The sequence below is a fragment of the Mesoplodon densirostris genome, chromosome 2 (genome assembly GCF_025265405.1).
Source record: "Mesoplodon densirostris isolate mMesDen1 chromosome 2, mMesDen1 primary haplotype, whole genome shotgun sequence".
Classification (NCBI taxonomy): Eukaryota; Metazoa; Chordata; class Mammalia; order Artiodactyla; family Ziphiidae; genus Mesoplodon; species Mesoplodon densirostris.
In genome coordinates, this window is record NC_082662.1 from 114206271 (window position 1) to 114223930 (window position 17660).

General features: G+C 45.8%; 1 protein-coding gene across 2 annotated transcripts in view; it reads left to right on the forward strand.

Annotated features, from left to right (window-relative positions):
• Nucleotides 1-2275: 2275 nt before the first annotated feature.
• Nucleotides 2276-17660, forward strand: part of INTS3 (integrator complex subunit 3) — a 38975-nt gene continuing 23590 nt past the window's right edge. The window contains exons 1-3 of one of the 2 annotated variants that reach the window (XM_060090565.1): nucleotides 2276-3080; nucleotides 11319-11402; nucleotides 12375-12458. In XM_060090565.1, coding sequence (XP_059946548.1) covers nucleotides 2916-3080; nucleotides 11319-11402; nucleotides 12375-12458 — 333 coding nt within the window. In that variant the 5' untranslated portion in view covers nucleotides 2276-2915. The remainder of the gene's footprint in view (nucleotides 3081-11318; nucleotides 11403-12374; nucleotides 12459-17660) is intronic. The other variant, XM_060090566.1, reaches the window with a different exon arrangement.

The window sequence follows — 17660 nt, forward strand, 5'->3', positions numbered from 1 at the left end:
GTGTCTTTTATTTTTACTCAAAAACCAAAAGCACTTTTTGGCTTTTAACCCAATAGAATAAGGCCTAGGCATGTAAATAAGCACATTTTTCATTATTAAATATCTTCTTGTTATGTTCAGTTCATTCTTTGATCTCATTAACAACTTTTTCAGTGCAATCTGGCAATCCAGTCTATTAGCTAGTAGTCTCAACTTCATGTTTTTCTGTATATTTTATAAGCATGCCTTTTTAGTCTTTACCCAGATTCTTTAATTCATCATTCTGTCTGAGGTAGGGAGAAATCCTCCATTGTCACAACCCAAAAGCCTCTCAGGATTATTAGGCATTGGGTTGTTTTTCTCCCTGATGGAGGAACCTTCTGCAGCACTGAGTCTTTTTATTTTTTCTTGATTCTAGGGCCTTATTATTTGATTCTTATTAATGATAACTATAGTTTCCCCTGCCTCCAAAAAAAACTTTCTATTTGTAATCTCAATTACCTTCAACACAGGGTAGATTTTGACAAATGGAAGGTCTTTTGTTCTAGAAATCAACTAGGTGGGGGCAGGATCAGGGAAGAGCTCAGTTTCTTCAGAGGAGAGGAGGAGAATATTTTGAGGTTGTTAAATAGAATAAAGTAGATTTCCATGTTTTGATTTGGGGGAAAAAATTGCCAGGATATAAATGTTAATTGAGCAAGAAGCAAGGAATTGTAAAACATGATTTTATTTTTGTTAAAAACCAAATGAAAACAACCAATGAAATAAACTGTGGATATGTGTTTATGCATGTTTGAAAAAGTAGGGAAAGATATACAACAAATTAGTGACACTGATGACTCAAGAGAAGTAAGACTGGAGGGGTGAAAAGGAAAAAAGAAGGTTCACTTCAACTTTAATATTTGAATTGTTATGAGTTTTTATTACTGACATAGTTTTTTTTTTTAATTATAGGAATTTAAGGTCTTGGGAGACTATATTGATTAGGTAGGGATGAGTCAGATAGGTTTACTAAGGATTTGGGAAATTTAGAAAGTGCCTGAGAGGGTAGTTTAGTAAGATTAGAGAAGTGGCAGGATGTTGAATGGATTAGAATCCATTGTAACCCCTAAAGATATACCATATATATACATATGTAGGCTAGAGAGGAAGAAATTCCAGAGATATTTCTTTTTTTAAAAAAATTTTTGGCTGCATTAGGTCTTTGTTGCTGCGTGCGGACTTTATATAGTTGCGTGGAGCGGGGGCTACTCTTCATTGAGGTGCGCGGGCTTATTGCGGTGGCTTCTCTTGTTGCAGAGCACGGGCTGTAGGCATGCGGGCTTCAGTAGTTGTGGCACGCAGGTTCAGTAGTTGTGGCTTGTGGGCTCTAGAGCACAGGCTGGGTAGTTTTGGTGCACTGAGCTGCTCTGCGGGATGTGGGGTCTTCCCAGACCAGGGCTCTAACCCATGTCCCCTGCATTGGCAGGCAGATTCTTAACCACTGCACCACCAGGGAAACCACCAGAGACATTTCTAAGAAAAAAAAATCAAACAGCCTTTAATGACTGAATACGGGAGGAAAATAATGAATGTCAAAAACAAGCTTCCACACTGGGCTTCTGGGGGCAAATGCTGACACGAACACAGATAAGGCAGGAGGACAATATAGGGCTCCCAGAAGCCTTTCTAATAATGAATCCATGCACGATTCTAATCAATCAGTGCACGATTCTAGTACACAAGTGGGTCCATGAACTTTTTTTTTTTTTTTTTTTGGCAACGTCCAGCTGATAACTGCATTTGCATGAACGCATACACTGGCTTGTGTGCCGTACTCTTAGCTCCGGGAGGTGGCTGCACACCATCCGATGACACTTGCTCTGGGACTGCTTAAGGGTTAGGGCTCCACTTCCTACCAACTGATAGTGAATGCACTATCAATTCATAGCTAGCCTTCGGGTTTCCCAAAGCTACCTAGAAACAGCGCCGGGTTCCCGTACCCACCCTAGCTTCCGAATAAGGGAGGAAAAGAGGGTGGAGGCCAGCGCCGCGCACGCGCTTTGATACAAGCAGGCGCAGCCTCTCTCCTTCCTGATAATCTCTCACAGCCGCCCCACCTCCGGGAAGTAGTTCCGTCCCGCCCCCCGAGTGCAAAGGATGGATGCGACTGGGCACACCGGTTGTCCATCAGTCCGGTCTCTCTTCGGCTCAATACCATTGGCAGCCCGGAAAAAGGCCAGCAGGCCGACGTCGGCATACTCCCTCGAGACTCAGCGCCACCGCGGAAGCCGCTATTGGCGGAGGCCAGGGACCGCGACTGCTCACTTCCGGCGCGGGCCTCCACGATTCCTCCCTCTCCCCCGCCGTCGCCGTCGGTCTTCCCACCCCCCGCCCTTCCACCATGGCCGCGTCTGTGTGGTGTAGGGAGAAGCTGGTCCTCCTATAGCGCTTACTGCCTCACCCTCACTCCTGGGGGCCGGAACCAAAGGAACCTCGCTCCCCAACCCTTGGGGCACCAGCCAGGAAGGTTTCCTACCCCATGCTTCAGGGGCAGGACTCCTCTTTCCCCCACCTCCTGAGGCAGAAACTTAGGGTTTTCTCTGCTTCTCTTAGGGTCAGAAGGCAGAAAGGGCTCCTCTTCCACTTCTTCAGGGACAGAAGCCTCTCCTACCCTTCCCGTAGGGGTGCAGACCCTTACCCCAGCATACTTAAGAGCTAACGGTGTTTTCTCAGCACTGCCACTCCAGAGGCAGGACCTGGAGGCCCGTCTGCCTTGCCTCCTGCACAGGAGCGGCCCTTCGGAGAGGAGGGAGGAGTGGAGAGGCCAGGGAACCTTTCCTTCCCCTCCCCACTTGTCCCTCTTGCCCCCCAGTCCCCGGCAATCCCCAATTCCCCCTTTCTAGGACTTCCCATCCATCCACTCCCTGGCCTTTTCCCGTCTCCCGGCTGCAGCCATGGAGTTACAGAAGGGAAAGGGGGCGGCAGCAGCAGCAGCAGCAGCAGCAGCAGCAGCTGCTTCGGGAGCAGCGGGAGGTGGAGGAGGAGCGGGAGCAGGAGCCCCAGGAGGGGGGAGGCTGCTACTTTCAACCAGTTTGGATGCCAAGGATGAGTTAGAGGAGGTAGGTGTGGGGGGGTGGGGAAGGGAGTTAAGAAATGGGGTTGAGGAGGGAAACTGGAGCGAAAACGGGGTGGGGGTGGGGGAGGAGGCCTTCACGTGTTTTCTAAGACAGCACAAACACTGCTACAGACTTCCTGCTCGTGAAGGAGGAAGTGTGGGCCAACTTCCTGGACAGGTCGAAACAGCAACAGCAGACACTAGTGTGAAAATGGTGGGGGGGGGGGGTGTTGATGAGGAAGGGATACAGCATCCAGATCAACTGAATTTATTTTTGACATTCCTTTCCCATTACAGGCCACAGCTATTATTAATATTTACCCTGTTTCATCTTAGGTCATACATTGAGTTGAGAAGTAATGTATGTGTGTGTAGGTGTCTGGGGGGGCTGATAGGAGCTTGCAGTAGACCGTGGACCCTCCTGTTAGATAGTATTGACTTCATGTAGACACCGTCAATTGCCAGTGATGTTAACAGGCATTGGGAATGAGTGAGGACTTAAGGAAAAGTGAGTTGTGTTTTGTTAGGTAGTGGGGTGAGGTGCGGGGTGAATGGGACCTAGGGGACTCTCCTTCAGAACCAGATAGCACACCCACAAAGGAGAGAACACATAGAGGCTGAGAAAGAGGGTAGGGTGAGGCGATGCAGTGGGCCTGAATGGGGATTTTAGATTACTGAATAATTGACCCGACGCTCCCCGACTTGTTCGTCTTGCCCTGTCCCTGACAATCCAGAGTTGATCATTTATCCCTTTCCACTGCTATACATGAAAAGACATACTTAGGAATATGAGACCCAGAAGTGGGACATGATTGCTGGACTGTTTGTAAGACCTAATGCATTCATCAACTTAGTGTTTATCCAGGGACAGGATGAGTAAATTGTTAGGCTTTGGCTCTTCACTGGCCATTTCCCTGCTTCTAACTTTGTCACTGCTCTGTATCAGATGTTAGAGGGTGGTCAAGCAGATAGGTGGAGTTCATAGTTTAAATTTGAAAAAAATGTTGGTGCAGATACAAGATGGTGGAACATACATGCAAAAATGAGCTTTGTGAATCAAGGAGCAACTGGATAGCAACTTTGTGAATTACCCATCGCAAGTGTCTGTTCACAGACTGGCTGGCTTCCCATCATGCTTCTCCCCCATAATTCTGTGTGCATTTAGATGAATCAAAGTTTGTTTTCTGCTGTTGTTTTTATCAGTTAAGGTAGATATAATTAGGAACATAAACAATACTTCTAAAAGAAATGTATTCCTCAAATAAATACAAGTGACTTTGCCAGGATTGCCTGGCAATTTAAATTATCTGCTTTTTTAGAAATGGCCACTGTCATTGTCAAAGTATTTATTGAGCCCTGTGTTCTATCTGAACACGGAAACTCTAGAATTGTATCAAGAAAGTCATTGACTACCTTTGATCCCTACACCAGTTGGGTGGAGGGGAAGAGACCCCAAGGGTGGTGAAACTCTGTTTATTCCCCACCCTGATTGCTGGAAAGGTCGTCCTGCTCTAATTTGTACCACAGCATCCTGTTCTTCTGAGTAGTGATATGTTTGCTAGTAAGCGAAATGATATGGCAGAAGGGGACCACAAAAGAGAGGAAGCATTTATTTTCTTGCTTTTTTGGACTGTCTTGAGAGTGAACTTTCAACTGTTTCCAGAGAGAAGGGGGAGGGAGGGTCTCCTTTTTTTCCTGATATCCTTTGTGGTATAGATGTTTTCCAGAATGTGTTGGCCTCCCCTCTTTCCTTCTTTGCCCTTTGTTCTTTGCATTTGAATTTTACAACAAGCCTTGCCACTGCTTTTAACCCCATGTATGTGGTTCCCACTAGACCAGAGTGTCTCTAAGGTCAAGACTTACTGGTTTCTTCCTCTGGGTCTCCACACAGATCTCTGCACACAGAAGTTATCAAAACCTGGTGTTGACTGATCTCAGCTTGTTTTGGCTTGGTTGTTTTCCAGCATAGGCCCACCTATGGCCCAGGAACACAGAGGCAGTAGCTTCCTAACCAGATATATACTTACTCTGTGCTGAGTCTGATAGGAAAATAGAATGAGGAAGACCCAAGGCCTGCCTTCCAGAGCTTATCATCTAAAGACTGAGTTAATACACTCACAAGAAAGGTAAAAACAAAAACCCAGCGAGGGTAGTGAAGAGACTGGAGTCATTACATCTGGGAGTGATGAGAAAAGGCCCTTAGAGGCCTGGAGTATGAAGCACTGGTGAAGAGCATCCCAGGCAGGGACTGCGACTCTTCTACCCAAGGGAGCATTTGTTGCATCCTTTCTTCTCTTTGGCCCTATTCTTCTCTTTGAATGGGGAATTCTTGCCCATCCCCATCCAGATTTGAGGAATGAGATGAAAATAGTGCCAAAGATTGGAGGGGTTTAGAACATGTAGCTCCTAGTTTCACAAGCCTTCAAAGCTGCCAGTCACTCCTCTGTGGAGAAGGACCCTGTCCACTCTGAAATCAGGCTAAAAGCAGAAGCTGTGGCCCAAACAAGTTAGAACTTCCTCTTAAGCTATGGACAAGTCTCAGGGTTGCATTTGGTTAGAGATATGTCCCTTCCAGGTTTTCTCCAAGAAGTAATTCACGTCCAGTCTGTGAAGATTCTCCAGGGAATGGGCTTTGAGTCATCTCTAATTTTTTTCCCCTTAAATCCTCGTTTCACATAAAAGTGACTCTTGGTTGTAGAATACTTGGAACCCAGTTCGTTTAGTAGTTCTTTACTAATGTGGGTCCTTGGGGATTTTGTAGGTCAGATCATATCTTCTTTTCCTTAAACCTTTGGATTTTAGTCCCTCAAGGCCACTGACTTCCCATAAAGGGGCAGTATTTAATATACAGTTTTTCTTTTTAATTAATTAATTTATTTTTAGCTGCGTTGGTCTTCGTTGCTGCATGCAGGCTTTCTCTAGTTGCGGCGAGCAGGGGCTACTCTTCATTGCGGTGCGCAGGCTTCTCATTGCAGTGGCTTCTCTTGTGGAGCACAGGCTCTGGGTGTGCGGGCTTCAGTAGTTGTGGCTCGCGGGCTCTAGAGCGTAGGCTCAGTAGTTGTGACGCACGGGCTTAGTTGCTCCGCGGCATGTGGGATCTTCCTAGACCAGGGCTCGAACCCGTGTCCCCTGCATTGGTAGGCAGATTCTTAACTACTGAGCCACCAGGGAAGCCCAATATACAGTTTTTAACAAACTGTATGTTCACCTGGCCGAGGGAGGGGAAACTGAGAGGTTAGCAATCCTCAGACTTCAGTCTCCAGCTTCAGGTGTATACTTGCAAACTAGAAGACCTCCCCGCTTTCCACCCCAACTCCATCTACTGCTGCTGTCATGGAAACCATGGTCAGGTAATTTTAGCACTAGAAAAATTATTTTAGAAGCTCCTAGAGATGGTAAATATTTACTCAGCTCTCTGAGGTGTCGTTGTGAAGGGCTTATTCTGAACAGAGTCATTCTGCCAGCAATTGTTGGCAGCTACGTGTGTGATTCCATCTTTACAACGGGCCTCTGGAGACTGGGGCGGAGAGGGGTACTGCTACTTGATTGTAGGGATCTGGCTTCCTGCAGCCCTCTTTGAGGGGATGTGGTCCTTCAATCATTCTGAATGATTTGTAATTAATTCTCCCATCTCTGGAAAAGTAGTTTCTGTAGTTCAGGAAGAGCAGCATCTTTTATATACTTCTATTGCCTAGGAAGGACTGACCCTCACATTTCTTTCCTCATTGCTTTTATCCACGCCTCCAAATTCTGGACTCTCCCACTTTCTACATCCTTAGCTGGGCCTCACTGTTCCAAGAGGCCACTTTTATTTCTTGACTGGGCAGTGACCCATAGAGTTAACTCAGGCCTCTGAGTGGAGCTTAGAGTATCAAGGAGGGGCCTAGAGAAACCTGGTTTAGTCCAAGGTCTCTGTGTTACATCATAGCTAGAAACTAGGCCAGCCCATAGGGCTGTGTATCCAGCTTTGTGTGAGGATCTTGGTGCAGGGTCCATCCGTCAGGCCTCCTCCCCTCTCCCGTTACTCTTCTCTCATAGAAGGCAAAAGTAGGAGAGGAAGCTTTGCAGCCTGGTCAGGGACTTACCCATGTCCTGTAGTAGGAGGGCTCAGTTTTTGTTTGTTTGTTTGTTTGTTTGCGGTACACGGGCCTCTCACTGTTGTGGCCTCTCCCGTTGCGGGGCACAGGCTCCGGACGTGCAGGCCCAGTGGCCATGGCTCACGGGCCCAGCCGCTCCGTGGCATGTGGGATCCTCCCGGACCGGGGCATGAACTCATGTCCCCTGCATCAGCAGGCAGACTCTCAACCACTGCGCCACGAGGGAGGCCCAGGAGGGCTGTTTTCAGAGATCTTTGAGGGCATGCCATTATAAGTAGTGGCAGGGGGCGTTGGGGGTGGTCTGGTCCTCATGGACTTAGTTGTGTGATCGCTGAGCTTTTTCACAGATGGAATAGTCTAATTCAACTGAGGCTACCTGCTAAGTGCTTTCACGTATGTTATCGTGTTTAATCCTCAGAGCAACCTTGTGATATAGGCTTTGTCTCTATTTTTCAGGTGAGAAAACCAGGGTATTATAAGTAAAGGATTAAATAAGTCTTGGTAAGTTAGGTAACTCACCTAAGATTAGCCTAAGGCTTGCCAGTGGTGGAGGGACCCTCTCTTCCTTGCTTGTCAGTTGGCTCCTCAGCCAGCTGCTCTTTTGACTTCCCTCGCATCTCTGTTGATTCAACAGAGATTTCTTCCTTTTAGTAGGAAGTAATATCTAGGGTTTTAGGATGCTGTGCTGCTGCTTGCTGACCGTCTTCCTCCACTCTGAAACAGTTTGTTAACCCAGGCCGGATAAGTAAGGCCTCCCAGAGCTCCCAGCAAGAACACCCTGGATTTAGCAATGACTGGAGGAACTGGTCCTCCAGTCATTGATAACTATCTTAGGAGGAGGGGGATAAGATTTAAAAAGAGAAAATACAACCTGAGGTTTTTTTCCTCCCTCCCCCTATCATATAGGAGCTGGGCTAGGTAATGATGGATCTCAGAGTTTGTGGGAGAGGTGGGTTGTGAGATTTACAGCTCAGCTTTCCTGTGATCTCACAGCTCCTTTACACAAGTACGCAGGTGCTGTTGATTAAGGCTAAGCACGCTTATCTGACCTAATTTGGAGGATAGTCAGACCTGATGCTGGGTAGTGACGTTGTCAAACCTGGGTGGCTTTGGGCCTAATTTAGGTTGAATTTTTGTGGCTATGGGAGCTCCTTGTCTTAACACTCAGTTCTGCTTTGCTCTTAGGTAGGGACGGACATAGGCAAACTCAGGATGATGGTCAAAGGAGAAACATGGTGGTCTTTCATTCCTAGACCTCTTTCCTGTTGCCCTTATTTGTCGGTTCTTGACAACGTGGTAGTTCTCAACAAGATGTTTTGTGATGACCTTTAGGATTGGGGGAGGTAAATTGTCTGCCTTTGTCCCTGTTTTGCTAGCATCATTATCACTGGGAATTGGGAACTGGTTTTCTTAAACAGTTTTGGGGTTAATCCTCAAGATAAAATTTTAAAAGACTCAGGAAGTAGCTTAGGTGGTAATAATGGAGAGGCTCACTGACTTAAATGAGATACATCTTGTCAATATTTCCTCAGTGTTTAGTATTAAATGCTTTGGAACAGGGTCAGTGACTTAAGATCTCCTTAGAAGGTTGAGCACATGCTGTCTTAGAGTTAGCCTTTGTAATTAAGAATAGTCCTTGGATGGACTTTAATGCAGCTCTCCCCACCTTTGTTTGACTAGAGGCCCAGGAGGGTTTTAGTTTGGCCTTTTGTTCTTCATTAGTCCTTTTTTTTCCTACACTCATTTTTTTTTAAGTTTGTTTTTATCTTTTTGGAGGGACATTTCAAACATAAAAAAGTAGAATAGTATAATTGCCCTGGAGCCATCACTCTGCTTCAGTACTTATCAGTACATGGCAATCTTGTTTTATCTCCCTTTAGTCTCCTCTGGATTATTTTGAAGCAAATCCAAGCTGTATCATTTCATCTGTAGGTATTTCATATGTATGTCTGTGAGAGATGGACTTTTTTCTTTTTAACATAGCCACAGTATCATACCTAAAAATATTAACAATAATTCCTCAATGTCATAATATACTCATTGTTCAAACTGTCTCATAAATTTTTTGTTTAAGGTTTTTTCCTTAAGTTCCTCAGGTGCTTTATTGGGTTTTTTTGTTTTTTTCCCCCTGTGGCACGGCTTGCGGGATCTTAGTTCCCCAACCAGGGATTGAACCTGGGCCCACAACAGTGAAAGTGCAGAATCCTAACCACTGGACCACCAGGGAATTCCCATAAATTCTTTTTATAATTGGTTTTTCAGATCAGTAATCAAACAAGGATCACACATTTGTTGCATTCAGTTGATGTATCCCTTTAATTTTTTAATAACTATTTTAAAATTATTTCAAGCTTAGAGAAAAATTGTAAGACATAGAACTCTCATATACTCTTCACCCAGATTCACCAATTGTTAACATTTGCTGCATTTGCTTTTTCATTATCTCTCTATATACATATTATTATTATTATTATTATTATTGGGGTTTTTTTTTTTTTTTTTTTTTTGCGGTATACGGGCCTCTCACTGTTGTGGCCTCTCCCGCTGCGGAGCACAGGCTCCGGACGCGCAGGCCCAGCGGCCATGGCTCACGGGCCCAGCCGCTCCGCGGCATGTGGGATCTTCCCGAACCGGGGCACAAACCCGTGTCCCCTGCATCGGCAGGCGGACTCTCAACCACTGCGCCACCAGGGATAGCCCTATTTTAATTTATTTTAACGTTTTGAGAGTAAGTTGCAGCCGCAATGCCACTTAAGATTTAAATACTTCCGGGAGTATTTCCTAAGAACAAGGATCCTCTGTTACATAATCCCCGTTTTATTATCTAAGTCGTAACATTTAACATCGATACGTTACTCTTTTTTTTTTTTTCTTTGCGGTACGTGGGCCTGTCACTGTTGCGGCCTCTTTAACATCGATACGTTACTCTTTTTTTTTTTTTCTTTGCGGTACGTGGGCCTGTCACTGTTGCGGCCTCTCCCGTTGCGGAGCACAGGCTCCGGACGCGCAGGCTCAGCGGCCATGGCTCACGGGCCCAGCCTCTCCAAGGCATGTGGGATCTTCCCGGACCGGGGCGCGAACCCGCGTCCCCTGCATCGGCAGGCGGACTCTCAACCACTGCGCCACCAGGGAAGCCCGATACGGTACTCTTACAGTACATATTCATATTTTACCAGTTGTCCCAATAATGTCCATTATAGCAGTCCAGGATCACACATTGCATTTAGGTGTACCATCTCTTTAATTCTCAGTCCTATCTCTGTCCTTCACCTTAAACACTTTGACAGGCCAGTTATTTTATAAATCTCTCTCAATTTGGGTTGTCGAAATTTCTTCATGATTAGACTGAGATTATTCATTTGGGGCAAGAAAACCATAGAAGTGATGTTTAGCCTTTTCAGTGCACCATATCAGAGGTGCGTATGTCAGCTGTCAGTTTGTCTTGTTATTTGGGATATTAACTCTGATAACTTGGTTAAGGTGGTATCCTTCAGGATTTCCTACAGTTATTTTCTCTTTGTAATTAGTATTTTGAACCTATGTAAATATTCTCTTGTGAAAGTTTTGCCTCTGGTTTTAGCATTCATTGATGATATTTGCCTGAATCAATTATTATTCCTGTCATTCCTTCTGCATTTTTAGTTGGCATTCCACTGTAAGGAAGAGCTTTCCCTTCTTTATTTATCATGTATGTACATCTCTATCTATCAGCATGGACTCATGGATTCTTATTTTATTCAAGGGGTTGAAATCTTAAGCCTCTTTTTTTTTTTTTTTGGCCACACCTTGTAGTTTGTGGGATCTTAGTTCCCCTACCAGGGATCGAACCCAGGCCCCGGCAGTGAAAGCACAGAATCCTAACCACTGGACTGCCAGGGAATTCCCTTAAACTTCTTTTAGTACATGGGGTTCTCCCTCCCTGCTTTTTTCCTTGCAATTTAAATGTTAAAGACATCAGGAAGCCTGTCATGATTTATACATTCTGGACTTGGCTGATGATATCCTCATGGTGACTTGACTTGTAAACTGGTAGTTAGGTCTAGAGACGTGATGAGATTTAAATTTTTAAAAGCTTTATTGGGGGCCAGAAATACATCACAGGTGGTGGTATGGAGCACTCTGAATTTTTTCTCACCCCTTCACAGAGGTTGGAAAGATGTATGAGCATCGTGACATCGATGACGACTGGTGTCTCAGAGAGAGAAGCCAATGACGCCCTCAATGCCTACGTGAGTATAATACTCTCCCCGTACCCATTTCTGCTGCTTTGAAAGCTTAAAGACATGAACAAAAAGATGGAAAGAAAAAAAGAAAAGAAAGATGGAAAGACTTCAGTGGTTAAGAACTAGGGGGTTGAAGTTAAGGTCTTGGTTTCCTGAACGAGGCTTCCCAACTCCTCTCTTTCATTCTTTCATTTATTTTTTATACAGCAGGTTCTTATTAGTTATCTGTTTATACATATTAGTGTATATATGTCAATCCCAATCTCCCAGTTCATCCCACCACCCCCCCCCTCTCCTCTCTTTCTTTCTTAATGTGGGAATCCCATCTGTTGGAGCCTTAGGTGTCTTTGAATAACAACTTTAAAAAATAACTCATAGTTCTGTGGTGGCTTTTTTCTTTGTAAATCATTCTCACATATTTTGATCTTTTACATTTCTTAATCAGTCTGTGAGGTTGAAAGGATTCAAAGTAATACATGTAAAGGATTTAGAGTAGTTTCTGGCACATAGTGAATGTTCAGTAAATATTTCTTACTTATTAGTAGTAATTATTCTTATTATGTCTTCACCTTACAAATATCAGAGGTTCAATGATTTGCCCAAGGTCTTGACTTGGTAGGTACACTTGTTAATCCATGAATGACTCTTAGCAGCTCCCTTTCTACTAAAGGCTGTTAAGGTCTGGTAAAGGTGTGGAGTAGGGTTTTGTTTTGTTTTGTTCTCATTTTAAACCCTCTTTATTTTCTGCCTCTATCCTTCATCAAGCCTTGGAGAAAGCAGTATGGGTCCATCCTTTCCCTCCACCTCTCTCCTAAAACAGATGCCCCATCACTTTTAGGAGAAGGAGATCATCAGATTTAAGAGTCGATGATTCTCCTTTGCAGGTCACTCAAGAGTCCCAAATTTTCTGGGAGCAGCTGTGCTCAAGAACTTCCCTCCTGTGAGTGACAGCTAGTTTTTTCTTTCCTCATATCCCAGGTATGCAAAGGCCCCCCCCAGCACGAGGAAATCTGCCTGGGCCTCTTCACGCTTGTCCTCACCGAACCTGCCCAAGCCCAGAAGGTAAGACTCCCTTCTCTGGACCCACACTCCCTTCTCAGATATGATCTGAGAATATGGTAGAACTTATGATTTAACTGGAATAGTACCACACCCTTTGACCAGGGCTAGATCATCTTGTTCTCCAAATATAGTTGCAACTCCCTTTTCACTCAGTAAATTGGTCACTCTGACTAAAGTCCTTTCTCTTTTTCCAGATTCTGAAGCTAAAAGGCAAGAAAAGGCAGTTGTGAGAGTGAAAAAGCATTTAAAGAGTTTTAAATTGTAGACTTAGGGGCTTCCCAGGCGGTCCAGTGATTGAGACTGCACCTTCCAATGCAGGGGGTGTGGGTTGGATCCCTGGGCGGGGAGCTGAGATCCCACATGCCTGGCAGCCAAAAAGCCAAAACATAAAACAGAAGCAATATTGTAACAAATTCAATAAAGACTTTAAAAAAATAACTGTAGATTTATGAGTCAAGGCTAAAAGAGTTGGGATTTAATCCAGAGAAGAGCACAAATATAAGCAAGTCTGTTGAGAGTTCTTATCCAGAAGAGCATGACTTGTAGTTTGCAGGTTTTATCAATGCAGGTGGACAGAAACCAGGTTTAACATTGCAGCAAGTAGGATTTAAATTAGACAGCTTGGGAGCTCCCTGGTGGCCTAGTGGTTAGGATTCTGGACTTTCACTGCTGTGGCCCAGGTTACTGAAAGTCACACAGGGCAGCCAATAGATAAATAGATAGATAGGTAGATAAATAAGTAAATAAATAAATAAGTAAGACAGCTTAATGTTAGGTGAGGCAGTAATAAGGTAGTGATTAAGAGTACACTGGAGGGCTTCCCTGGTGGCGCAGTGGTTGAGAGTCCGCCTGCCGATGCAGGGGACACGGGTTTGTGCCCCGGTCCGGGAAGATCCCACATGCAGCGGAGCAGGTGGGCCCGTGAGCCATGGCTGCTGAGCCTGTGCATCTGGAGCCTGTGCTCCGCAACAGGAGAGGCCACAACAGTGAGAGGCCCGTGTACCGCAAAAAAAAAAAAAAAAGAGTACACTGGAGTCAGACTTCTGAGGAATACCGTATGAAAATTAGTCTGGGGTTCTTCACAAATAGAAGAGTCTCCTTTATGTGGAATGGTTTAAGAGAAGTCCTTCCTGAGGCGAGGGACTGAGCAGGATGGTCTCTTTGGATTCCATTCTTTCTATAAGAAAGGAGCAAAATCCTGTCTTTTGCCTCTCTAGATTTCCACTTTCTTTGTCTTTGAGTCTTGCATGATGGTTTAGAAACATATGTCTGGTATCTGGCATTAACTGCATGACACCGACATAGAGGAGCTTGGAGAGGGGGGAGTTCACTGTTCTCCTTGCCCCTTCCTTGAACAAAAGGAGTGTGGAAGGAAACAGACATGCTCTGTGTCCAGCATTGTGTTCGGCTGTATCCAGACACATTTCATTTATTTATTTGTTTTTTCTTGGCTGTGTCTGGTCTTCGTTGCGGCACACGGGATCTTCATTGTGGTGCGCGGGCTTCTCTCTAGTTGTAGCATGCGGGTTTTCTCTTCTCTAGTTGAGGCGCTCCAGCTCAGTAGTTGTGGCGTGCAGGCTTAGTTGCCCTGCGGCATGTGGGCTCTTAGCTCCCTGACTAGGGATTGAACCTGCGTCCCCTGCATTGGAAGGCGGATTCTTTTTTTTTTTTTTTTTTAATATCTTTATTGGAGTATAATTGCTTTACAATGTTGTGTTACTTTCTGCTGCAGAACAAAGTGAATCAGCTATATGTATACATATATCCCCATATCCCCTACCTCTTGCGCTCCCTCCCACCCTCCCTATCCCACCCTCTAGGTTGTCGCAAAGCATCGAGCTGATCTCCCTGTGCTATGCAGCAGCTTCCCACTAGCCATCCATTTTACATTTGGTAGTGTGTATATGTCAGTACTACTCTCTCACTTTGCCCCAGCTTCCCTTTCCCTCCTGGAAGGTGGATTCTTTATCACTGGACCACCAGGGAAGTCCCAGACACATTTCATTTAATCCTCTCAAAAAGCCATGTGAAACTGGTGGCTTTGTTCTCTTCCCCCAAACCACTCCCAGTGTACCTGTAAGAAACCTGGAGGTCAGACACATTGTCCTTTGTTCAAGGAAAACCAAGGGAAAATCATTCCCAGGAACAAGAACGTATGCCCATGATCCCCTGGCCTAGCTGTTTGAATTAACCTCAGGGGAAGGACTTATGGGCGTGGCAACCTGATGTATTTGTACTCCTGATGCCAACTGGAGCGGGATCTGGGGTGAGGGTGGGCGGTAGGGCAGCAAGTATTCACAAGTTGGTGAATGGCCTTGGGAACCGATGCCCTTGGTTTCCCAGGCCATTACTGGGCTGGGACATTGTTGAGTTAAATTGGCATTTCAGGGACTTCCCTGGTGGTTCAGTGGTTAAGACTTCGCCTTCCAATGCAGGGGGTGCAGGTTCGATCCCTGGTCGGGGAGCGGAGATCCCTCATGCCTTGCGGAAGCAATATTGTAACAAATTCAATAAAGACTTTAAAAATGGTTCACATCAAAAACATCTTTAAAAAAAATTTAGCATTTCATTTTCATACTGAATTTATCATCGAGATCCTTGAAGACAAGTGAATGTCTCCAATCTGGTGTTGTTAACCAGTAATGTGATCGAGCCCAGCCCCTCTATTTTTTTTTTTTTTTTGCGGTATGCGGGCCTCTCACTGTTGTGGCCTCCCCCGTCGCGGAGCACAGGCTCCGGACGCGCAGGCTCAGCGGCCATGGCTCACGGGCCCAGCCGCTCCGCGGCATATGGGATCCTCCCAGACCGGGGCACGAACCCGTATCCCCTGCATCGGCAGGCGGACTCTCAACCACTTGCGCCACCAGGGAGGCCCCCAGCCCCTCTATTTTAAAGAAAGTGTTGGCAAAGATGGCAGTGAAAGGTTGGGGTTAAGGTTTAGTTTTCTCTCACGTGGGTTTTTATACATACAATTAAAATCTTATTTAGTCATCTCAGTGCAAATTCATCTTGCCTGCTGGTTTTATTTGTGTTTCGGGTGAGATCTGAATCAGCTAGGGTACATCAGTAAACTTCAGTGAAGGGGGCAGGGCCCTGTGGTATTTCTAGCTCTTTGCCTGACCTGGCAGTGAGAGGCCACAGGGCTGTGTGTTATAAATGCTTATTATGTCATGAGTTTGGCCATCCAGACGTGACAAGGGACTAGAGTACCTTGTCTTCTTTTTGCTCTATGACAGCCCCATGAGGGTGGCCCCAGGCCCTCACCTTGGATCTCATAGTTGCTTGATAGCTGCACCAGGATTATGTGCACATGCTGGAGGTTTCCAAGTACATCCCCTACCTGGGAGCCTCCTAGGCTGGCAGGCCCCCAGGTCAGACCTTTTCAGACAAAGGGGGTGGAGACGGGAATTAGGAAGATACAGTCAGTTTTAGGCAAGTGAGGAACTATCAGGTAGTGACTCATTCAGAGGCCTTGAGCCAGGTCAGAGTATGGTGGAAGAATCTGTGACCTCTTACTGCTTTAATCCTTCTCCCTAAAAGGGTGATTATCTTACAAAATACTTTCTGTACTGCAGAAGTTTCAGGTAGGAGTTACTGATGAGGGCTGTTCCTAATGCACTGTTTTAGGCTTCAGCTTAAAACAGGAGAGTGTTTCCTAAGGGTTTATTTGGAGTTAATTCTGTCACTGGAACAGAAACCTCAGGGTGGGCTGGAGATTCTGCTGTTCCTACATCTCCATGGGCTGAGAGGTGGGAGGTGGGGATGCTGGAGAAGGTGGTAGTGGAAACTGAGTCTTGAACACATCAGAAACCTGCTCTGGGAAGGCATGAGCTGAGCAGCCGCTGTCAGTGCTGGCAGGCAGGTTCAAAGAGTTAGGACCAGCTCTCTGGGACTTCTTAGTAGGTGGAGCTAAACACGAGAACTTAGTTAAGGAGAGAGCAGTCAGGTATTGGTGGAGAGTGGAACATGCATGGCATGGATCTTGTTCCAGTTCTACCTTCTTAACTTGCGTTGGCAGCTCTTGTGTTTATATTCTTTGAGTTTATTTCCTATTTGATGTCTGAACTGAATAGCTCGTAGCAGCCTGGCTGGGGGACTGCAGTGTGGTGGGAGGCTAAGTTGGAGGCCTTAGCTTCTGTGCAGCCTCTCGCAGTCAGTAGATACAGGTGATAGGAAAGGATTTAACATCGATGCCAAGTTCCCTCTTCGTTAAAGGTCAAGTCCAGGCCCTGGCAGTTCTTGGTTCAGGTGCTTCTCTCAGCAGGCAGCTCCAGAAAGAAAGCTGGGGGCTATGAGGGCCTAGGCTGGAATATCACTACTGCCAACACAGGACAGATAGGCTACCTCAGCACCATTCTGTCAACTCTCCTTTCTTTTGAGACCCTCTGTTTCCCACTGAGTTGTTTTCCCCACCTACTTATCTTCCAAGCCAGGCAGCAAACTGGCACAGAGTTTGGAGAGACGACTGCAGCATCGGGAATATGATACTCCTGGTACCCAGCCGCCATGTATTACCAGCAGTCGTGGTTGATAAGGTCCCAGATGGAGCACGGAATTAGGCAGACAGAATCTGCTTGCTTCATCTGACCCTGTGTCTCCTGAGGGGCTGTCCTCCTTCCCTGTCCTGGGTCTCTTCTGCATTTCTGGGATTTCTGCTTTTGTTTTGAACAGACAGCGCTCCTCTCTGTTCTCCTCTCTGCTCCTCCACTACTAATTAGTAGTGTCTCTGTCTTTGGCCTGACATAGGTTTCCCTTCTGCCTCTGCTTCCCTCAGTCCTCTGCCCATGCTGTGACTCACTCCTCCAGGGGAGGCTCCAGGGCTGAACCACATTTACTGACCAGCGGGTTGGCAGTAGGTCACTGGGTTCTCCTATCTCTTTCTTGTTCCCTTGCTTGTACTTTTGATCTCCCAGCCCTCCCTCTGCAGATGCATTCAGAGGATAAGCAAATTCTCCTTTGGATATGAAAAGTTTATGGCACATGGGGGAATCTCTAAGTGTTCATATTTTTATCAGACAGATTGTTTTGACTTAAGGACAATAGAGGAAGTGGAAGTAGCAATAGCTAATCTCTTAGGAGTCCCTAGACACACCAAGGCCAGGGAGCAGGGGTCTTGAGGAGTATCAGCACTTCTCTTTTGAATGCTTAGGATGAACGAGTTTAGAAATGTAGTAGTCACAAAGCCACTCTAAATGCTTACCT